The sequence below is a fragment of the Danio aesculapii genome, chromosome 12 (genome assembly GCF_903798145.1).
Source record: "Danio aesculapii chromosome 12, fDanAes4.1, whole genome shotgun sequence".
Taxonomy (NCBI): domain Eukaryota; kingdom Metazoa; phylum Chordata; class Actinopteri; order Cypriniformes; family Danionidae; genus Danio; species Danio aesculapii.
This window is the reverse complement of record NC_079446.1, coordinates 21,361,052-21,386,108: the sequence shown is the minus strand read 5'-3', so window position 1 is coordinate 21,386,108 and position 25,057 is coordinate 21,361,052. Positions and strand designations below refer to the sequence as shown.

The window sequence follows — 25,057 nt, the reverse complement described above, 5'->3', positions numbered from 1 at the left end:
TACTCTTTAGTTATGTTCCTTAAGCGAAATATAGTTTAAGTAAAACTGGTAAGTCTTTACTGACATATTTGCTGTGAAATTGTTATTTGAACATTTATAATTTTGTTGACCCCTCTGTTAATAAATTAATTCAACTTATTAATTCATGTTAGTTAATTAAGTAATTGTGCATTTTTAAATGAAGTACCACCCATGAGAACAAAAACTTCCACCAATCACACAATGCTATTGAGAAATATCCTACCCACTCCTGTAAACCAACAACTGATGCTATTTAGTCAATAATCGTCTGCTTTCAAAATAGTTATACTATATATATATATATATATATATATATATATATATATATATATATATATATATATATATATATATATATATATATATATATACATATTAGAGGTTGCACTGACTAATCGACTAGTCGACTTTATGCTCTGCAGTGACGCTTTTTGATTGACGTCGACTAGTTGCGCTGCGCAGATCACATGGTTTGACCTAAAATACATTGCAGTTTTACACACAGCTCAATGAATGAAGCTGCCCTCAGATTATTTACAGTAATTTTTTAGAATGTTATTTTTCTTATGTCACCATCAAAGAATCACGTGAACTTTGAGTGAACTTTAAATCGTTGAACAGATCCAAGTTAAATCGCTTCATGCTAATAACCTAGAGTAGATGCTAGCCAATCACGTTTACGGAACCCTGGAAAAGTAATGTGATTGGCTGTTGCCCTCTGCAAAGTGTAGACGCAGACATATTTTGTGAATGAACTTTGAAGCACGCAGAAACTGTGAAGTGCGCAGCCGTGGAGGTGTGACAAATTTCACAATGTGTGTAAACATTATCCCCGGTAAACGCAGTGAAGATGTGCAGCAAGGAGATGTCTAATGACCAAGACGAGCCAGTAACCTCGAAAATGCCTGACATGAGCAGGATTTTGAGCAGCTTTCTAACGTGCACAATTATAGCAGTAAATATGCATCTGAGCAAGTCTCTAATTATAGCCTTTGTCTTTTGTACGTTATGTTATGAATAACTGTGTTGCTGTGTGCTGACAACGTATGCATTACTTCTGCACTAAAACATCTGTTATTGTTACATTCTTTCTAGAACGTTCAGTGATCAATGTGTTGACTGCATTTATTTAGCAGTAAAATTAGCCCGGGTGCTAATGTTGCATTATTAACGAAATGAATGTGTTGACCGTGCGTTTGTCTTGCACTAAAATCAGTAATTGATTGTTTTGCAATGTGTTATGAGCTGTCAAAGAGCATGCGAATATATTTTTCTTGCAAATAAATCACAAATTGTGGCGTGTTGCAAAACATTTGCATCTTGTGTTTTATTGATGACGTCAACAGCAACTAGTCGACGTCGACTCGACTTTGATAACATAAAAGTCGACTATCAAAAATCTGAAGTCGTTCAACCCCTAATATATATATATATAATGTAACCTACCGGTCCTACTGCACCCAAAGTGGTCTGAGCTGGGATTGAAATGGCGATTCTTGGTATTGAAGTCAATTGCTCTAACAAGGAGGCTAAAGACCATGGCCTCTAGCATCTGTCGTTAGAGCACCTTTAGAGGTCAGAGGAGTGAGGTTTACCTGCATAGCACTTCGCTAGCTGGCCTTCTCTACACTCACCCCCCTAAACCTCACTCCCATCCCGGACGAGCCCCCACGTGTAACCCACCGGTCCTACTGCACCCAACCCGCTAGCTGACCTTCGTCACACTCAGCCCCCTAAATCTCACTCCCATGCCGGACGAGCCCCCACATGTAACCCACCAGTCCTACTGCACCCAACCCGTTTTGAGCTGGGAACGAAATGGCGATTCTTTGTATGGGAGTTGGTTGCTCTAACAAGGAGGCTAAATACCATGACCTCTAGCATCTGTCTAGGTGCAAGCGTCTGTCTAGGCACTAGAGCAACTTTTGAGGTCAGAAGAGTGAAGTTTACCTGCATAGCACTTCGCTAACTGGCCTCCGTTATAATTATATATTGCAGAAATAAATATAGTGTAATTTCATCAATGGAATGTAAGTCAATGGTAATCTTAACTAAAAGACTAAAAAAAAACTTAAAATCATTATTCATGGCTTCAATGAAAAGCATTCATTTAAAATAGACATCTTCTGTAAGATTAGAAATGTCTTTACTATCATTTTTGATCAATTTGTTGCATCCTTATTGAAAAAACATCATCTTATTTCTTTAAGAAATCGTTCCTACTCCAAATGGTTTTGAATGGTATACAGTTGTTTTGTATTACCACCATGCAATGTATTTTAAAAGTGGGTCAGAGAAACTTTTAGAAACATACGAAGAGAAGAGCATGAAAAGAAATCAGCAGTTGATGCAAGTGTTGCATTGGGTATGCATGTCTGCAGACGTATGTATAGACAGCGTGTACACACTTAACCACCCATACAACTGAAGAGTGTATGGGGAATTTAGCATGTTCTGGTCTTCATAATATCTAAAGCCAAGTTGTAATGACTATCGCTGAGATAAAGTATTCTTGTCTACCTCAGACGTCAAACACACTCTCCTCTCATCTGCCAAGAGGTCACACTAAAACATTACAGTTTCTGTTGTAGTTTACATTACACATTTGAACAAAAACCCTCAGGAACCAGCAGCAATACAAACTCAATGCAGAATTCAGTCCAACATACAATCATTTTGATGCAGTTTTTTTGTTCGCTAATATACTAAAGGAGGAAATGAACGAATTTAGGTCATGTTGACAAAGGCCATGCTTTTCTGGCCAACATCAACAGTCTAAAAAGCGTGATTTTTTTGGTAATATGTGAACATAGAAGGTCTTATCACAGTTCATTTCTAAAAGGAAAATGGAGTGCAGCACTCAGCATAAGTTAGCCATAGTTTATATTGTTCCTTATCCATTTTAACTTTCCATGAGCTGTCCTCATTCAGTGTTTTCAATGTAAATAGCTGTTCATGTTCCATGTTATGATATTTTACCATATTGAGGTTACCATGGTAGTAAAGTGTGCCAGGTGGCAACCGTGATCATTGGTCCTTTGGTCTCATGAAATGTGTTGTAATTCCCCCACCTGAGAAGCGATGGAAAAGTAAGGCGCTCTCTGTCAACCAAAATGTAAGAAAAAGAAATAAAGACACTTTCCATGGACTGGAGGGGGGGTGGGAAGGAAAATGAAAAGCGTTTATACGAGTTTGTCATCAACCATAATTGTTTGCATGCAGCCTGGGAAATGAGGGAGGCTCTGGGGCGCCTGTGTCGTCATGACAACACCAGGTTGTCACATGTGCTGCCAGCGGGGCCCAACTAACCTAGACTCAAATCAGAGGGTCTTAAACACGTTGTAACTCACGTATGCTTGCTCATTTGCACTCATATACACAATCGCTCTTTCTCTTTTTCTTTCAAACATTCTCATTCACACACTAATGAGGTACTGGTGGTTCTATACATATATTATATAGGAATGCATTAATACACTGTGACTGAATGTGATCAGTTGAACCAGTGTTTCCCACAGGTTTGAAATATACTTGTGGTGGTAGATGGATTTAAACACATCCTTCACCCACGGCACTTAAATCGGCTCAAAAAACTACATGTGACACACAAAAAACTATGACTTTTACAATATTTTATTTATTATGACACTGTTATACATCGCTTCTTTTCTATGGGTTAAAGTAAAAAAAAAAGGTTAAAATAAAAAAAGAAATCCACTATTTTTCTTATTTTTATGCTATTTATGAGCCATTTGCACACATCTGCACTCTCTCTCCCCCTCTCTCTCTCTTTCTCCCTCTCTCTCTCTCTTTCTCTCTCTCTTTTTCTAGTAACATATACAGCATATAAGTAATAATTTGTTTCTTGGTTTTAAGGTACAATTCTGTCCCATAAAAAGATACTTCCCCAGTGACAAGGGTTTGTACCTACTTAGGTACAACGATGTACCATTTTGTCTGAGAGTGCTGTTTAGATGTTATTTCATCCTCTCCGAGTATACAGTAAAGTTTTTTAAAATCTTTTAGGTTAAAGAATCTATTATCAACTTCTTCTCTCAGTCTCGTGGCTGTGCTTTCTGTCAGCTGTGAAGCTCTTTTAATAAAAGAGTAATGCAAAAACGCAACAACTTTAGAAAGCGAAAGCAAAAGTCGACTCCCGGACATTTTAGGAGATTTAGAAACATCGTCCGGACACATTTTTAAGCCTCAAAAAGGCTCATCTCTCTGGGTCTCTGCAGAGCACGTGAGACGGTCTGAGGAGGTGTTGTTGACAGTTTTCATGCACACACAATGAGCAGTACAAAATGGGGCGAGAGAAGATTTTCCACTGGTTAATCAAACGTGGATGTTTGGTAATCTTAGGCGGATACGAAAAAAGTGTAAAAGGATGATAATATGGTAACAAAAAAGACATAAAATATACCTGGGCGGCTGTTAATATACCTGGAAGACCCGTCCAAGTAAAGTCTACGTGTGGGAAGCACTGAGTTGCAATAAAAAAATTAGCAAAAGTAAATAAATGCTGTAATAATATTTAGTAAGATAATATACAGTTGGGCGACGCGGTGGCGCAGTAGGTAGTGCTGTTGCCTCACAGCAAGAAGGTTGCTGGTTCGAGTCTCGGCTGGGTCAGTTGGTGTTTCTGTGTAGAGTTTGCATGTTCTCCCCGCATTCGTGTGTGTTTTCTCCGGGTGCTCTGGTTTCCCCCACAGTCCAAAGACATGCGATACAGGTGAATTGGGTAAGCTAAATTGTCCATAGTGTATGAGTGTGAATGAGTGTGTATGAAGTGTTTCCCAGAGATGGGTTGCAGCTGGAAGGGCATCCGCTGCTTAAAACAAATGCTGGATAAGTTGGCGGTTCTTTCCGCTGTGGCAACCCCAGATAATTAAAGGGGCTAAGCCGAAAAGAAAATTAATGATTGAATATACAGTTGTCTATTCATAATATTAAGGTTCACATCATATGTTGCAAAGTATAATGATATTTTGATTGTTTTAAGCATAGTTTTACACATCCTGCTGTTATATTTATATATAAAAATAGATGTATTATAATTATTTTTAACATTTTTCATACTGCCAGCATTTTTTTTCCCCCTCTGACCTCATTGTAGTGCATTCTAGGATTTCCTTCCAAAACGTGCTATCCAGCCCTTGCAATTTAGTCAAAGGAAAGTGTCTTAATTATGCCACACACTTTTTAGTATAGTCTTGGCGCCAGGAGTGTGTCTGTGATGACATAAAATGCTGCCTGTGTAGACAGAACACTAGATTTTGGATCAGAACTAATTAAAGGTGTGATAGAGTGTCAGGTATTAGCTTTATTTACAACAGTTGTTTTTGTTTAAACGCAGACAAAGAAATTTGGCCAAGTGACTTATGTTAGGTAAGGTGCCCATGCACACTTCTACTGGTATGTCTCCAGATGAGAATAAAAAAACCACAAATAGCCCTGAACTCTTTTTCCAGAACTCACTGGCCAGTCGTATGACTCTCATCTTTCTAATGTGTAGCTCACTCTGCTTTCTATTTAGCATCTAGTTTCCTATTTTTGATTTGTTTGTGTTGAACGTTCACTTTCTTCTTTCTCTTTTCTTCTACTCATCATGACCAGCTGCTCTTTTAGCATAAATACAGTTTTTTATTTGTCTGACAGGTTTGTTTATTAACATTCCCTTCTGACTCTTGCCACAGATGTTGATACTGTAGGCTTTTGGTTGGTTTGTATCACCAGCATTATGACGTTAGAGATTCCAGCTAATAGGGAATGTTCTTAAAACATTTGAGCATGGTTCTCAAAGATGATTCATGCACTGCATTTGAGCTTTTCATTTTTTTTTAATCTTGTTACCATATGAACAGTTGACCTCAAAGATGGACTGCAAATAAGATGGATCATGATGCCTCGGCTGTTGATACTATTACTTTTGCTTTTATGACGTCAGAGAATCCAGCTAATAGGCGATTCCAGCTAATAGGCAATATTCTTAAAATACTTGGGCAAGGCTCTCGAACTAATAAATGAATGTTCTTCCAGTAGCCTTAATAGAATGTTTAATAAAGTTATCTAATCCATAATATTGTTCAGCACAAAAGAACATTAGCCTGTTTATATGTCATAAACATAAAAAAATAAATAAAAATCTGTTAAGATCTGATAAGATGCTCAGATAATATTCAAATGTAACTCTGCCATACAGTTTTTAAAATGATAAAAGAGAATGTTTCCTTTTCATTTACATTGGCAAGAATAAAATATGTTTTAAAGGGGATATATACAGAATTGGGGCAACATAGTGGCTCAGTGGTTAGCACTGTCGCCTCACAGCAAGAAGGTCGCTAGTTCGAGTCCCGGCTGGGTCAGTTGGCATTTCTGTGTGGAGTTTGCATGTTCTCCCCGTGTTTGTGTGGGTTTCCTCTGGGTGCTCCCTTTTCCCCACAGTCCAACGACATGTGGTACAGGTGAATTGAATAAACTAAATTGGCCGTAGTGTGAGTGTGAATGAGTTTGTATGTATGTTTCCCAGTACTGGGTTGCAGCTGGAAAGGCATCCGCTGTGTAAAACATATGCTGGATAAGTTGGCGGTTCATTTCCCTGTGGCGACCCCTGATGAATAAAGGGACTAAGCTGAAGGGAAATAAATGAATGAATGAATACAGAATAGGGCTGCACAAAATATCGTTTCGGCATCGATATCGTAATGTACGAGCCCGCAATAGTCACATCGTAGGGATCTGCAATGTAGCTTGGAATATAGTTGAACGGACATTACAGTTAACAACACAGTGGACTCATTTCAAATTTGAACCTTAGAGTGAATGTTTATCATTTGCATGTGTTTTAAGGCCTGTGACTGTAAGCATTTCAAGAAAATTTAAGCCATTTGGGCACAGTAAATCGAACGTTTGTAGCTTAAAAATTAATTGTACATTACATAATTATCCATATATATGGATATTTCCCAGTTCTTGGTTGCAGCTGGAAGGGCATCCACTGTGTAAAACATATGCTGGATAAGTTGGTTGTTCATTCCACTGTGGTGACCCCAAAAAAATAAAGTGACTAAGCCAGAGGAAAATGAATGAATGAATGAATGAATGAATAATTTTTTACTTAATGTAAAGGATACAGTGCTAATATTATTATTCATTCATTCTCTTTTCAGCTTTGTCACTTTATTAATCTGGAGTTGCCACAGCGGAATGAACCGCCAACTTATCCAGCACATGTTCTATGCATCGGATGCCCTTCCAGGTGCAACCCATCACACTGGGAAACATCCATACACACTCATACACTACGGACAGTTTAGCTTACCCAATTCACCTATACCACATGTCTTTAGACTGTGATGGAAACCGGAGCACCCGGAAGAAACCCACGAGAACACAGGGAGAAGATGCAAACTCCACACAGAAACACCAACTGACTCAGCCGGGACTCGAACCAGCGACCTTCTGCTGTGAGGCGATTGTGCTACTCACTGCGCCACCGTGCTGCCTCTATATCGCAATACATATCGCAGTAAATAAAATTATTACAATGTCAGTTTTTTCCAATCTTGTGCAGCCTTAAAACAGAATTCAGAAGCCCTAGTTTACTAGTGACACCAGTGGTGGTTAAGTGAACTGCAGCCAGGTGGTCTTTGGTTCATGCACTGCATTTCATCAGTTTTTTTTTTCACAGAAGGGCTTACAAAAATCATTTTTTTACTATATGAATCTTGTTACTTTATGAACCTCTAAGATTGATCTCTATTACTTTTGATTTTGAACATTCATTGGAGGCAGTGAAGCTGATATTTTTGTGTGTGTTCACGTTTCTAAGATAAGCAGACATGAAGACTCTAATCCAAGGTGCTGAATGTTCGAAGTGACCAATTTCTCTCCCCTTCTCTCTTCCGAAAGCCACCAGACAATGGGCCTCCTCCCTTGCCGAGCTCCTCTCTTCCTGAGGGTTATTATGAGGAAGCGGTTCCACTGGGTCCCGGGAAAGCACCAGAGTACATCACCTCTAGTAAGGACAGCTTTTCCACATTACACCGTTAAGATGCCTGGCACATTTTAAAACTATGACAGTAATGTAGCACCATCTGTGACCTAAGAAAGACCAGATCATTTTTGCATTCATTTCAGTGAAACCTAATAAGAGTCCCAACTGTATTCTCAGATTATGACTCGGACGCCATGAGCAGTTCGTATGAGTCATATGATGAGGAAGAGGAGGATGGGAAGGGTCAGAAGATGCGTCACCAGTGGCCATCTGAGGAGGCCTCCATGGACCTGGTGAAAGATGCACGTATCTGCGCATTCCTGTTGCGAAAGAAACGCTTTGGGCAGTGGACCAAACTGCTCTGTGTCATAAAGGACAACAAACTGTTGGTGAGCATGCACACACTCACAGACATGATTGACATAGCTTGCCCCATCTAAAGGGGCATAGTGAAGTCACATTCTAATGCCTTTGATATTAGCCCCTTTCACACAGTGATACCAGTAAATATCTGGAAAATTTCCAGAACGACTTCACCGGTAAGTAAAAAAAAACGCCGTTCACAAAGACAAGGACATTCCGGAATTTTTTCAGAAAAGACCATTCACACATTCATTCCAAAATACTGGTAAATTCTGACATCATTAACCAGAAATGACCTTTAAACAGCTGCGCTTGTATCTGTAAATACTACAAATGCTGTGGATGGATAAGTATTGTAAACAACTTCAATGAAAACATATGGAGGAACACATTCGCATGTCGAGATGTACATATATGTGTGTGTTTACGGGAAGAAGTTCTCCGGTGAGCGCCAGCACACACACATATATGTACATCTCGACATGCGAAAGTCGGTAAAATTCTTCCCGTGCACACGCATTTGAAACAGAGCTTGCAGGTAAACAAACAGCGGTTTACTATTAGCATTTTATCGATAATTTACACAGTAGACATTGAGAAAGAACATAGAAACGTTATCCGACTAACATCTAGCAGCTAAATGTGTCTGGAAAAATATTCAAAGGCTTTTATTTTCATAAACAGCGTAGATGTGAATGCGTCTGAATGTTCTGATTGGCTGGAGTAGACGTCTCACATCAGCACGTTCTAAGCATTAACGCGCTCTTTCCAGCAATTTTCCTTCATTCACACAGAGCAGCATTTCGGCAAACTATTGGTAATGTTACATTAATGTTCTTTTCGGAAATTCTATTAATCCCTTTATTACAATTTCTCTTTCTGGTAATTTTCCCAAAAGGTCTGTATGTGTGAAAGGGGCTATTAGTATGTATGTCTTATGACACACTTTGCGGGACAATGTCACAAACTGAAAACATAACTGAAATCTATAAGGTGTAATTATACTTTTGAAATTATTTATTCTGATTGGCTGGACGGTGTGCTATACAATCGTTTATTGCACAGGTAGTTTAAGTCATTTTTAATCTGTTCAAAGTAAATGCGCTGCCCTCAAACATTAGTAGTAACCATAGTAACTAAGCCTGATCTGGCAAATATGCCTAAAAGTTTTTGCAAAGAGGTAGCTAATACATGTTACATTGAGCTATTAGATATGCCCTTGTCATTTAAATTCAAATCCATCAGATTGACTGCAGATCTCAGTCTCTTGTGCATTGTCTCTCTGTTTGCTTGTGACCGATTCAAATTAGAGATATCTAACATGTCTTAACTGATTAAGTCAAATATCGTGCTGCAAAAAGCATACTAGTTTTAACTTGTTTATTTCTTTGCTTACACTATTCTTTTGCAGAATACGTGGAATAAATAACAATTTGTTTGTCAAAGGATTTGAAATCCTTTAATACAGAGCAATTCATTGATTACTCCTATGTAACAAAAAACAAACAATAACACTTTATTTTAATAGTCCATTTGAGTATTAGTAGACTGTCTGCGTAAACAGACATTTAACTGACTATTAGAAACTTTGCAAGTACATGTCAACTTACACTGACCCTAACACTAACCCCAACCTAACAGTCTCCTTAAAATCTAAAAAGAATTAGTTGGCATGTAGATGCAATGTAACTTAAATTCAACAAACAGACCATCAAAATAAAGTGTGACCAAACAGAAACATGGCAGATTTTCTTCTTCTTTAATTTGGATGTTTTGGGAAAAAGTAGCATGTATTTTGCCAGATTCTCATATTCTACACAAAGAAAAAAACTCCTTGATCTATGACATAGTCTAGCTCAAGTTATACGTTGTAATGATACAAGAGGTATTGGCTTGTGAGATCAAATCATACAAAATTATCAGTCGGTATCATTCTGCAACCAGACAATTTGAGCATCCCTAATGATGGATGTTTAACATTTTGTTAATTCTGCTTTCATTTTAAAACAGACATGCTAACATATTTTGCCATGTGTGTTTTTTTCTGATCATATCCAAATATATGCTGTGATCACATGACAAAAAAAAGCTAAATCTAAATAAGATCACACACAATAATAGGAGATGGCACAGTTTTGAGGTATGCTTTGACATGAAATTGATCAACAATTCACAGCAAGTCAATTCACTCTTTTTTTCTCATCTTCATTTCTGAATCATGAGCAGATGCATATTATTTGTCGGAATGCATTCATATTCCACATTGTTTGCTCGATTATGTTGGTGACACAGTTTACCTACTGATGCACATCTCATTTCTTTATTTCCTTTAGTGCTACAAGTCCTCTAAAGACCAGACTCCACAGATGGAGCTCCTTCTGTCTGGTTGCAGTATCACACACATCCCCAAAGACGGCAAGAAAAAGAAGCATGAACTGAAGATTGTCCATCAAGGAGCTGATGCTCTGGTGCTTGCTGTACAGAGCAAAGAACAGGCCGAGCAGTGGCTAAAGGTAAGCAGAGCGCAGTTCAAACAGTGCAGTGTTAAGTGAATTTTAATTCACCGGATTGTACTCAGTGATGGAAATCTGGAGAAGCTTATTAGATATCAACTGTTGATCTAAAGTTTTTCCAAGTTAACCACATGGGCATGCTCATAGTTTCAGCTAAGAAGTTGCAGAACAAAGCAACAGTAATCATTGGGTCTAGCTGTTCAGTGTTTGTGCTCAGTTGGGTGTGTAGGGTTTACATACTAAATACAGCACCATGCATACTATTTTGCTTAGCACAAGATGTACAATCTACCATTTTATGTTTGTTTTTATGACATCTTTATATTTAGATTGTTTTTATATCCACCCTAGGGATGGGCGATATTGCAAAAAAATGAAATCTACATTTTTTCTAAGAATGTTTGTAGGTCAAAGACTACAAAGGGTTTTTTAGAGTCAATAAAATAATATAAAACATAGAAAATCATACATTATTACCCTCCACCAACATTTAATTCAGTGTAACAGTATAAACAACTGTCTGGCATCATTAGAAAAAGAGTCATTTGATGAATATTGGATTAACTGTTTATACTTTTCCACTATGCTTCATAACACCTGGTTTTACCCATTTTTTTCAGGTATATTTGTCTGATTTCCAATCAGGTAAAATATAATATAATTTAGTGTGAACAATGAATCCTTTATATATTTTAATAGGTTCATGTTTTTAAAACGTTCATAACCATATTTGTTTCTTATTTAGAACAGAATGTATTCAAAACATTAAAACAGACAGTTTACTTGCATTTAATATACTCTTTATGTATATAAAACTTCTTTTGTTAACCAAAATAGGACATGTTGCCTTTGAAAAAAACAATGCTACAGTATGATTCAAGCAGTGCTCCTTTTTTTAAAAAAAAAACAAACAAACTTGAAAACCATCTGGTTAAAGAATGGAGGCCAGCTAGTGAAGTGCTATGCAGGTAAACCTCACTCCTCTGACCTCAAAAGGTGCTCTAGCAACAGACGTTAGAGGTCATGGTCTTTAACCTCCTTGCTTGAGCAACCGACTCCCATACAAAGAATCGATCCCATCTTAGACTAGGTTGGGTGCAGTAGGACCGGTGGGTTACACCTGTTTTCCTCTACATCTGTTTTACGATAAAAACGGATAGTAAAGGGATAGTTCACACAAAAATAAAAATGTCCTCATCATCTACTCACACTCAAGTGTTTCTAAACATTGATGCATTTCTTTCTTCAGTTGAACCCAAAATAAGAAATTTTAAAGAATGTTGGGGGAAAAACAGCCATACTACTCTGTAAAAAATGCAGGGTTACACATAATTCATTCACGTTGTCCCAACACAAATTGATTTATGTGGATTAAACATAGAAAAATTAAGTTGTCCCAATAAAAACTCAAGAATTGTGTTGTTTCAGCTCAATTTAAATAAGTAGTTTGAATGAGCAAAAAACACTTTACACTTCACACACTTCAGTATATATTTATATTTACACAATAGAAAAAAAACCTCAAACAGGTTTGGACCAAGTGGAGGGTGAGTAAATTATGGGAAAATTGTCATTATTGGGGGAACTATCCCTGTGGGAAAAGTGCTAGTGAAAGTCTGTGTGATGAATCTTTGAGTTTATATCCTGAAAACTTACAATTCACAAAGATGATCAAAACCAGCTGCAGCCAATGGACAGCTGATAGAAATCGCAGTTCCCTCATTGCTGTCCATCACTCTTTTCGTTGCTCTGTTTATAAAGACATCAGTTGCTGCAACCATCCCATTTATAAAGACAAAAGCAATAAGACTTTCTGAACCAGTACCATGTTTCCGTGTGATAATGAGCTTCTGTTTATTGATCTGTGGGCAGGAAGGCACATGCGGTGAGCTGTGCAGCACCTTTAAGTGGGTGTGCATGTCAGGCTGTGCAAATATACAGCTCTGGAAAGCAACAACAGCCGTAATTGCTATTTAGGAAGGCAGCGCGCTGTTTGGTCAGGTGTCGTGTATACTGAAAACATACTGGAGTAATTGATTTGAGCTAGGGATAAACAGAAACCACCCTGGCTTGGAGGGCTTTGTTGTATTGGGTTTCATTCACACACACACTGTACACCCAACAACTAGAGGGTGTTTAAGGACTCCATGCCAATATGAAGAAACACATTCCCTCTGACATCTAGTCCAGATCATTAATAAACTGGTAAATTATTGATTTAAATGGATATTACTCTAACAAATAATTCACTATTTAATTGTTTTTCTCTGGCTTCCATATAAAACCATTTATTTCCACTTTTAGGAAAATTATTAAAGTTGAAGCAAGGCAACAAAATTGTTGACCAAATATATGAAACTGTTTCATGTATACCATTGTGCAATAATATATATATATATATATATATATATATATATATATATATATATATATATATATATACGCACTATGGCTATTTTGAATGATTATGTTATTAAGGATGTTGTGCACCACGTTTGACCAATCAGCATTAAGGATTCATTCATTCATTCATTTTATTTTCGGCTTAGTCCCTTTATTAATCCGGGGTCACCACAGCGGAATGAACCGCCAACTTATCCAGCACATGTTTTTGCACAGCGGATGCCTTTCCAGCTGCAACCCCTCTCTGGGAAACATCCACACACACACTCTTTCACATTCATACACTACAGACAATTTAGACTACCCAATTCACCTGTACCGCATGTCTTTGAACTTTTGGGGGAAACCGGAGCACCCGGAGGAAACCCACGCAAACGAAGGGAGAACATGCAAACTCCACACAGAAACGCCAACTGACCCAGCCGAGGCTTGAACTAGCGACATTCTTGCTGTGAGGCGACAGCACTACCTATATTTTTTTATTTATGATTTACATTTATAATTAATAGAATTTATTAAACTGATCCTTGATGCTGGGCGACGCAGTGGCGCAGTAGGTAGGCATTCGCATAGTAAGTAGGCATTCATTTTTTCCTCCGGTGGAAACCCACTCAAGCACGGGAAGAACATGTAAACTCCGCACAGAAACGTCGACTAGCTTGATAAGTACTAGAACCAGTGCCGTTGTTTCTGTGGGGCAACAGTGCTAACCACTGGGCCGCCGTGCCACCCATCTAGGAAAGGGGGAGGAAGGGGGATTCTTCAAAATTTAGATAACTGTGGAATGGAACTTAGGTTAAGTATGGAAACTTAGGAAACTTAGGAATCATCTGATTGGTGAATCATAAATTGGCTAGTGATCAATCATAAGCACGTGATCCTCTCGAAATTAGAGGGACACTTAGACTTTTCAATAATGAGGTAAACCATCTGCTTGTGCTTTCAGTATAGCTGTAAATGTTATACAAGATGATAATCAAACTCACATTAAAAATACATAAAAACTGAACGGCACACAAACAGTAGCTTTTTCGTGTGGTCACATGACATAAAATCTGCTGGTTTGAAGTAAAAATACTATTTTGCTATAAAGTAATGCTTTTCATTTTCCCAGGGGGTTCATTTTTTGCTTTAATGCAAATTGAATAAAACCGGTTAAAATGAGAAACCATAATTTTTCACTTAATCCAATATAAAAAATGTACTTTAAATGAAAGACACAGTAGTTTCACTTTTTTCATTCAATGTGTGTGCAAATTGCTTTGAAAAGTGTTCCGTTAATAAGTCTTTCAATTTATAGGCATTAGATCACTGATAACCCAGTTATTAACAACTCTTTTGAATATTTACCAGATGAGGTTGTTTGAGAAAGTGGTGAGTTTGCGCTGCTTCATCTGTTTTTAAAAGTGGAAATAAGCTTTTTTATATGGGAACAATTGGATGCAGTATTAAAAAGGGGAAATAAAACGTCGATAAGGAGACTTTCATGGAATACTTTGTCTTCAAACCAAATCGAGGAATATTATAGAAGCCCAGAGGCGTCTGTGGTCCCTTAATGCTTTATCCAGTTTGCTAATGATCTATTTATAGAAAATGTTGCCTTTTTGTTTTCTATGATTCATATTTGTTAATGCTTTTTAGTGTCGTATCTTTTTCTTTGCACTCTTTTCCTCTTTCTCTTTATCTCTTCCAGTCTACTTTATTTGGTTTGTACTCTCGATGTAGCTCTTCTGTTCTGATCCTTTGGACAGGCCTGGGGAAATTCCACCTCCTGTCTTTCTTCTTCTTCCCTTCGTTCCTCTTTCTTCTCTCTTTTTTGTCATCTGACGCTCCTCCTCCCTGGGGCAGAATGGTAAGATATGGAGTGTATATGTCTTCTAGTGAGTGTTTTTGTGTCTACGAATGAACGTGACTACTCTATGTTAACCTTTTTATTGTTGTCAATTACATGCTTTCTGTTGGGGTTTTTTTTTTTTTTTTGCAAATGAGATGCATTTTGGCTTATGTGAAATTGTGTAATGTCCATAAAGGTATAGGGAAAATTTGCTGTTAATTTATTCACAGTAAATGAATGCACAGTGTATCTAATTGTTATTTTATCAAAACATTAAAGTCCTCAGTTATTCATAACATTAAATTCAAGAGGCACTTTGAGAATCAAATCCATAAACAGGCAATAGAAAAATAGTACCCACTAGTTCTCACCAATACAATGAAGTCTTGTGAAGGAAACAACTGGTCTGTGCAAGAAACTAAACATTGGGTTACAATGAATTTATATACAATATAATAATATACCATTCATTCATTCATTTTCCTTCAGCTTAGTCCCTTTATTCATCAGGGGTCGCCACATCGGATTGAATCACCAACTTATCCAGCATATGTTTCACACAGTGAATGTCCTTCCATCTGCAACCCAGTACTTGGAAACATCCTTACACGCTCATTCACAACATACACTACGACACTAATTCACCTATAGCGCATGTCTTTGGACTGTGGGGGAAACCGAAGCACCTGGAGGAAACCCATACCACATACAATAGAACATGCAAACTCCACACAGAAATGCCTACTGAACCAGCCTGGACTAGAACCAGCGACCTTCTTGCTGTGAGGTGACAGTGCTACCCACTGCGCCACCGTGTTGCCCCAATAATATAACAATAAAAAAAAATTTATTTGTGTAATTTTTCTCTTTTTTTGACTCTTAAAGTGGTGATGTAATTAAGTCAGACGTAAACACAGATCCGAAGCTGCTAGCTTCACGTGCAAATGATGCGATTGTTATCAAAATAAAAATATAATATCAGGGTAAATAAGGTAAACATATATAAAAAAGGGTACTTTTGGCAGTGGAATGGCAAGCTGGCCTGCACGCTTTATTTGGAGCTTCAAATTAAATTAAAAAGTTTTTATCAACTTTTGGTTTTATCAATAATGGTTTGAATAGGTTTGTACACTGTAAAACCACACTGTAAAAACTGCAGACTTCTAAACTATTCATTGATGTTGTCCCAACACAAATCGATTAAGTTAATATAACCTATTTAAGTGGATTGAACATAAAACAATTCAGTTGTTCCAAAGAAATCTCAAGAATGGTGTCGTTTCAGCTCATTTTAAATAAGTACAATTTTGAATAATTTTTTGGAGTGCAACAGTCAACTTTATCAAATGAAATGAGTGTAGTTAACTCAAAATTGACTGAAAGTTAATTTTACACATTTGAAAAGAGTTTTAAACTCTTGAAGGTAATGAGTTAACTAAATACCTCATTTCTTCAACTTAAATGGAGTACGTTCACAGTACTTATATAGATTAGTCTTTCAACTTAAATGGTTTGTTGCAATCGGTTTCCTCAAACGGTTTGAGTTGCCTTAACTTATTGGGTTTTTCAGTACAGTTGGTTTGAGTTCTCTTTATTTATTGGGTTTTACTGTGCTCAAATTGCTTTGTTTACTCAAATGGATTAAGTTCACAGTACTCATAAGGATTAGTTTTTAAACTTAAATGGTTTGTTGCAATCAGTTTTCTCAAATGGTTTGAGTTAACTTAACTTTTTAGGTTTTACAGTTTACAACTACTTTGTTATGTCAATATAGGTGAAAATAAGCAACCATTAAAATTCATTTGTCACTGAGTACATTTACATGGACACCAATAATCCGATTTTAATTTGTATAAGACGATACTCTGATTAACAGTGTACCATGTAAACAGTGCTTCATTTAATTCGATTAAGGTCATAATTGAGCTAAACAGAAATCGAAGTAAGACATGTGGAGTTTGCTGATTTTAGATGCATTATTGAAGTGAAGTACAGACATGTTCAATTCAATTCACCTTTATTTGTATAGCGCTTTTACAATGTAGATTGTGTCAAAGCAGCTTCACATAGAAGATCATAGTAAAGTGAATACCGCTAAGTAATGCACTGAGTATATGCTTTACTAAAAAGATAGGTCTTTAATCTAGTTTTGAACTGAGAGAGTGTGTCTGAGCCTTGGACATTATCGGGAAGGCTATTCCAGAGTTTAGCAGCCATAAATGAGAAGGCTCGACCTCCTTTAGTCAACCTTGCTATTCTAGGTACTACTAGAAGCCCTGAGTTTTGTGATCTTAAAGAGCAGGTTGGATTGTAGCAAGATAGAAGGTTGGTTAGATAAACAGGAGCTAGATTATTTAAAGCTTTATAGGTAAGAAGCAATATTTTAAAATTAATACGAAACTTAACAGGCAGCCATATAACATGTAAACACCTTAACCAAACTGTTACTACCATGCAGGATTTTCACTGCATTTTGTGACAGGATAGTCTACCAGAGATGCCCAAACTAGGGCCCGCGGGCCAAAGTTGGCCCATGGTAACCTTTGATTTGGCCCACCACCCCATCTGAGAGGAGAGGGAAAATGATGGCAATGGTTTAGGGATTTTCCTTTCAAATTTAATGTAACCTATTAATTAAATAGGTGTAAAAAACTAATTATTGTTTTATTGTTAAGCTTAAAAAAAGCTAACTGAAATGAAATATTTCAATTTAAATGCTGTAGTTTAGTTTAAAGTGTACATACTGTCACCCGATGGATAGAGGACAATGCAGAGACTTTGGTGAGCAAATAAAGGCAAAGGCAGATTCTGCTTGATGAGTGTATTCAGCATTGAACTTTACTGTCTTATAAATGAGATTGTTTATATTGCAATAAGTTATCATTAAAAATATATACTGCATTAGTTAACATGTAATGTTTTCGACTTATTTATAAATGTTAGGAAATTAACCATGGCAACTTGATGTAAAATAGTTTGGTATATTTATCTTCAGCCCAAGGCTCTCAAAAATATTTAGTTTTTGGCTCTTCATACAAAAAAAGTTTGGGCACCCCTGGTCTATACACACATGGCTGTTTGACACTATTCTCTGCACCTACCGAGTCAGTGAAGGACATGAAACTACATGAAACTCCAGAAGAAATGTGGATAGTCGCAATGAGGTTTATCGAATTATGTGCTATAACATGTAAAACGGGATCATGAAAGGAACATTCAAAAAGCAACTCATGTAAACACCTTAATCATATTATTGTCTTAATAAGATTAAGGCAAATCATTCGATTACTAATGTCCATGTAAACGTAGTCACTGAAACATTTGTGTGAAGATTTGCTTTAAAATACTAAGATAAAAAGTGATTTTTCAGCTTATCAATAAATACATTCTTTAGGTGTAACATCTCATTAATCATATGACATTTAAATGGGAAATGGGAATTGTCATTGGCTTTGTTTCTCTTCACTACTATGGCGGTTTTCCATTGCAGCTCAATGTTTAAACATCCATAGTTTGTTTGACCTTTAACTCTAACTTTTTTGTATTATTTTATGGAGTAGTTCTCCGTATTAACTCTTCTGTGAAAACATCAATGCTAATGAGGCCACATTAGCACAGCACAAAAGATTTTTAGACTGAGCGTATCCCAGAAACCCACTTTGTTGCAGTCAAAGCCAAAAAGACGGCCGCAGCCTGCAATTTTCCCATGAGCCCATTTATGTAAAGCAGTTGCCAAACCCCAATTTGCTACGTCAAGTTACAGTGCTCAGAAGAGCTCAATGACAAGGATATTTGGTTATACGTTAGTCTTTGGCATTCGGGCCTTCAATTCGTGAAGGTGTTAAAGTAAGCCTCTCTTTTTGACTTTCTGTGTCAGTCTAGTTCATTCAGTCAATCTCACTGGTCAATCTGTTTTTTTGGATGTAACCCCCAGGTAATGTGAGGTCACGCTCATATGTGGCGACGAGCAGTCTGTGCAGTCTGTAGATCTCTGGATATCTCATTCACACTGAGCCACTGCACAGCACATAGACACAGCCACGAGAGCAATGACGCATGTAACAGCCTTCCAGCTGCACTTCCAACTGCATGTGACGTGCAGGATCTGTTTGAGCGCATGTGCATGGCAGAACGTGGAAGTGCTGGAGAGTTTGTGACGTTTGATTGGGAGCAAAGACAGAGTTAGATTGATATTCGCTGGGTTCCAATGGAAACAGAATTACAATGAACTATGCCTGGAAAAAACATGTAAGCCTCAGAAAAGTGATAAAATATTTGTAATTAATAATCTGTAAAGCAGTTAGGAAGTTTCTTAAATAATCCATTAAACATTCAATCAAATAATCCATTAAACATTACACACTCATGGGAGATAGAATAGTGTTATAATTAGCTATAATCAGCTATTTACAGTTAACTATATAATTACAATTATAAAATAGCAAAATCATATTAAATCACATTAAATAAAAGATACAACATATATATATATATATATATATATATATATATATATATATATATATATATATATATATATATATATATATATATATATATATATATATATATATATATATATATACAGTATGAACAGTTTTCAACACATTTCTAAACATAATAGTTTTAAAAACTCATTTCTAATAACTGTACATTTTATTTTTCAAGACACTTCTATACAAGCCTTAAAGTGACATTTAAAGGCTTAACTAGGTTAATTAGGTTAACTAGGCAGGTTAGGGTAATTAGGCAAGTTATTAAATTGGTTGTTTGGTGGTTGGTTGGTTCTGTAGACTACTAAAAAAATAGCTTAAAGGGCTAATAATTTTAACCTTAAAATGGTTTTTAAAAAAATTAAAAACTGCTTTTATTCTAGCCAAAATAAAACAAATAAGACTTTCTCCAGAAGAAATTTAAAGGGGGGATAATAATTCTGTTCTTTTAACTGTGTCTGTATATATATTATAATCTTAATCTTATTATTATTCCTTTATTACAAATTTGTCTATCTTTATTTAATAATATTTTAAATCCTAATGGCCCCTAAACACGTGCTCTAAGTCTCTAAACTAATATTTCCTTTAGACTTGTTTTTATTGTTTTCTATTTAAAATTGTTAACTATTTCTGTTATTTTACAAGCTTGATTCCCTATACAATATTTATTAAACAATATCTTGTCTCAAACTACTACCAGGGTGTCCGCTGGGTCTTAAAAAGTTCTAAAATGTCTACATTTATAAAGTTTAGGCCTTAAATAGTCTTAAATTCCCTAAAATATGGTGTTGTATGTATTAAATAATTTTAAACAGCTCCTAATTTTACTATGTTCAAGTAAAGCTACCCAATCGGGCCGACATCCATCCAGTCACACACAATCCATCTTAATAAAATCAGGGAAAGAAAACTAAAACAGTTACACAATTCCACATGATAATAAAAGAGCAAAATACCCATTTACATTATCTTCCATTCATACTAAATTATTTACAGATGTAAGGGTGAGTAGACATAATATTTATGAATAGGCATGAAACTTAAGGTTTTAACAGAAATGCATTAGGTTGAATAGAAGTTGCTCAATCAATTTGGACCAAAAGCCAACAAATATATATTCTTATTTATGTAGTTTTCTCTACAATAAATAATAATAATAAAGAAAATTAAATATTATGTTTCAAAAAAGTGTATACAACTAGAGTTTTATTGATTTGACACATCAAAATATGTTGCTAAGAAATAATTACATTTGATTTTTTTTGTGGCAAGCAAAAAATGAATAAATAAAATTCTATTGGGCCAACCAGGCCATTAGAAATAATCATTAGTGTTTAGCCCTGTATACTGTAAGTCTAAAATTTAATTTACAATGGTCTTAAAAGGTTGTTAAAAAGTCTTAAATTTGACTTTTTGAAACTTGCAGAAACCCTAAACTAAAATGTCAATGAAAGTCACTTTTTTAAACTGCAGAGTTGAATTTTCAACATCAAAAGTGGACAGAGTGTAGGATTGGGTTTAAAACCACAGCGGTTCGAACTGTAGTTCTGCCGATTGACTAAAAAGTTATCAGTATTGATGGTAAAAAACTGTACATTCTAGTCAAACCATCCTTCTGCAATCTTATTCCAAAAACGGAAATAAGGGCATTATTAATAGCTATAAATGTGGGAGAGCGTTGATATTATGTGATTGTATTGTATGGCAATAGGAACAGTTAAGTGTTGATGTTAAATCAAAGTAATTCACAAATACTTGAAAATGAGATGATTTAATGACAATAATTCTCTATGGTTACAACGAATTAGTTACAAAATAATTGTATAAAATGATCAAATATGAAATGATAAAACATATGATATAAATTGTACCCAGCTTCAAATGTAAAATTAAAGTTACCAGAGGGTAGAAGGGGAGACACAGGAGGAGGGAGAGAGAGACAAAGAGAGCAGGCCCAGAAGTTAGCCTGATTGCAGTAGAGTCAGAGAAGATAGACTCCAGAGAAGGAGAGGAGAAAAGCAGACCAGAAAAGACAGGTCAGGAAAAGAAAAGAGGCAGAGCAGCGTTTTACCACCTATTTTTATCTTTCTTGACCATGTGACTAAAGCCCAAATGCTGAGACATTCAAACTGACCAATCAACATGTGACCACATTGTAAAACCCCCAAAGTCCACACACCAGGCCCTCTGATCTTATCAGTATCTGCCTTTGGAGCCAGTATGGACCTTCTTGAGTCAAAAATACATGTTTTGTCATGTAAACAAACGCATATAATAATTTAGCCTCTTACAGAGCAGAGATAAAGGTCCCATATTGCTATTCAGAATCGTTAAATATAGGGGAAAACAAAAATGCAGAAACACACAGATATTTTTTAGTGTTACATCCCAAAAATTAGGTAAAGACACATGACACACCTGGCTATACATAATAAAAATATCATTTTAAAATTGTGTGATTGTTCCTAACTGCATACAATAATCACACAAGAGGATTTCTGCTCTTCATTTAAAATAGAACAAGCCTTTTTCATTACATTTCAATATGGATATCGAGTTTCTGCCTGTTATTTTGCACTTTAACTTTCTGTTCTGTGGTTTCTTAAAGGTTGATGAAAGAAGTCTGCTCGAATGGAAATGGAAGTGGTGTGATTGCGACGGAGCTGGCTCTGGATCCACTGTTCACCAAGGCAGAGCTGGAAAAGGTGCAAATTCATAATTATATTTATGGATAATACTTTCTGTGTGTGTATGTGTATTTACTACACCTCCAGAGCACACGCGGGTCTACCTACATGCAGGTTTGTGAGACTGTGTGGCGGTTTGCTTGCTTGCCAGCTTCACCACTCCTCGATACCGGCGCCTCCTCTCTGTATTCCTGTACAGTGGCTCTGCCAGGGCATGGAGGCCTATAAAAGCTGCATATGCATATATCAAATTCCATCGTGCCAAGGATGTGTGCCAGGTTAAATACTGTAGGTGTGGCGGGAAATGTGATCTTATCTTTTCAAGTACACATTCTTTAGTACGCAGTAAGCTGTGACATTATTTTTGCAGCGTGTGCATGTTGCACTTGTTTATACCCGTGTTTTAAGATATATCTCGTGGAGTTTAATGTCAAACCTCTTAAACTGGCACAGCATGCATGAGCCTAGTCTAATTATTCACACTTAATGCAAAACAGATGCTCTTTGAGTTTTGTTTGGGTAGACTGCCGAGGTCTAAGCCTGTGGGGTTTATATCCCATAGTCTTTGTGTGTATGTATTTAATGTGTCTGTCTATAAACAATTTGACAATAAATTTAAGAACGAAGGCCGAACACTATTGTTTTTGGAGTTCAGTGTGTGCATTCTCCTCATGAAATGTGTTTGCGTTAAAACGGCAATGGATATCTGAAACATTACTCTTGTTTTGCAGAAGCTGTCCTACGATCGGCCCAGTTCAGATGGAGAGCCCTGCCATGAAAACGGCATCTCAGATGGCAAAGATCCAGGTGAGTCCTCATGTTCACTCTTTGTTTAAAACGCTGGAGGTGACAGAGTAAAAAGTGGTCAAAGGAAAATACATGTGTGTATGCTTTTTTAATGCAGTAAATTAAAATCCAGTACATATACTGTTGAAGTCAGAATTATTAGCCCCCTGTTTATTTAATTTCTGTTTAACAGAGAGATTTTTTTCAACACATTTCTAAACATAATAGTTTTAATTACTCATTTCTAATAACTGATTTCTTTTATCTTTGCCATGATGACAGTACATAATATTTGACTACAGTAGATATTTTTCAAGACACTTCTATACAGCTTAAAGCGACATTTAAAGGCTTAACTAGGTTAATTAGGTTAACTAGGCAGGTTAGGGTTATTAGGCAGGTTATTGAATAACAATGGTTTGTTCTGTAGACTTTAGAAAAAAAATATATATAGCTTAAAGGGGCTAAAAACTTTGACCTTGATTTGAAGCATAAGCTTATTATTTTCCCACCCCATTACCACACACATCATTCGTCTATTACTTCAACTTATTTCTTTCTTTACTTATCTCTTCTTTTTACATGAGACATATGAGCTTTACATGACACATATTTTATCCTTTTGGCATCTTTGACATATTATATGTTTGATTTCATTTGTACATTTACATTTTATAGTGACACTTTACTTTGAGGGTTCATTTGAGTATTAGTAGACTGTCTGCTTATTATCTGTTGATACTGCTCCTTTAACAGACATTTAACTGACTATAAGAAACTTTGGAAGTACAAGTCAACTTATACTAACCCCATCCCTGACCCCAACCTAACAATCTACTTATAATCTAATGAGAATTAGTTGGCATGTAAATGCAATGTAACTTAATTCAACAAACGGACCATCAAAATAAAGTGTGACCCATTTTATAACATAGACCCAAAGAATACATAGCATTGCAAACAGTCATTATTTGAAATTTCATCATACCTTTCTCATTTTATTCTTTTTCAATCACCCCTATTCATCATTATATTCCTTTAATAATATATATATATTTAAACAACTTTTTAAATTGATTAATATCCTGACATTGTTAGAGAATCCGTCCTAGAATGTTCCATAATCTCACACTACATACAGACATACACATTTTTTTAAGTTGACCTTGTTTTCACCCTCCTAAAATGTTGTTCTTCTCTCAGATTATAGCCCCCTTATCTTTCTTCAAAAAACTTTTGTATGCATTTTGGAAATATTTTATTCTTAGCTCTAAACATAAATTGTGCTGTTTTAAATTTTTACCTTAACCTTAAAATGTTTATTAAAAAGCAACTGCTTTTATTCTAGCCAAAATAAAACAACTTTCTCCAGAAGAAAAAAATATTATGAGACATACTGTGAACAATTTATTGCTCTGTTAAACATCATTTGTGAAATATTTAAAAAAGAACAAAAATTCAAAGGGGTGCTGATAATTCTGTCTTCAACTGTATATAATAGTGTTTATGTGTCTATATATGTTATGTTGATTCAGTAAAATTTGAGTAACAGTTTGATTTAATAATTAACATTTTAATCTTTGATTCGTCTTGAAATTGTACTTGGAATCTTGTCATTTATGTGCCAAGATTTTAAGAAAACACAAACACAAAAACATGTATTTATGTATTGTTTTGATTCATGGAGTGATTGTTAAGTCTGAACTCGAGAAAAAAGATTGGTAAAACAAAAATGAGTAACAATGCTTGGAAAAAGGACACTAATAAATTGAATTCCATTAAAGTGGATGTTTATTTGACTTGAAAGGTTCTATTGTTCCAACAACGCCAAAGTCAAGCCAAGGAGACCCTTCTTAAATAATCTAATAGGATTATTTATCTAGTATTTACACCACACAGTCTCGATCTAGGATTGAGCTTTTGGGGACATCTGTTTCAGGTCTGTGGAAATGTTTTTT

At 36.0% G+C, this 25,057-nt stretch overlaps 1 protein-coding gene across 2 annotated transcripts in view; it reads left to right on the top strand.

The window, feature by feature from the left end:
• Positions 1–25,057, top strand: part of afap1 (actin filament associated protein 1) — a 104,217-nt gene that overhangs the window by 59,807 nt on the left and 19,353 nt on the right. For both annotated transcript variants that reach the window (XM_056469388.1, XM_056469387.1), the window contains exons 4-8: positions 7,933–8,041; positions 8,195–8,406; positions 10,714–10,895; positions 22,238–22,331; positions 23,045–23,120. In XM_056469388.1, coding sequence (XP_056325363.1) covers positions 7,933–8,041; positions 8,195–8,406; positions 10,714–10,895; positions 22,238–22,331; positions 23,045–23,120 — 673 coding nt within the window. The remainder of the gene's footprint in view (positions 1–7,932; positions 8,042–8,194; positions 8,407–10,713; positions 10,896–22,237; positions 22,332–23,044; positions 23,121–25,057) is intronic.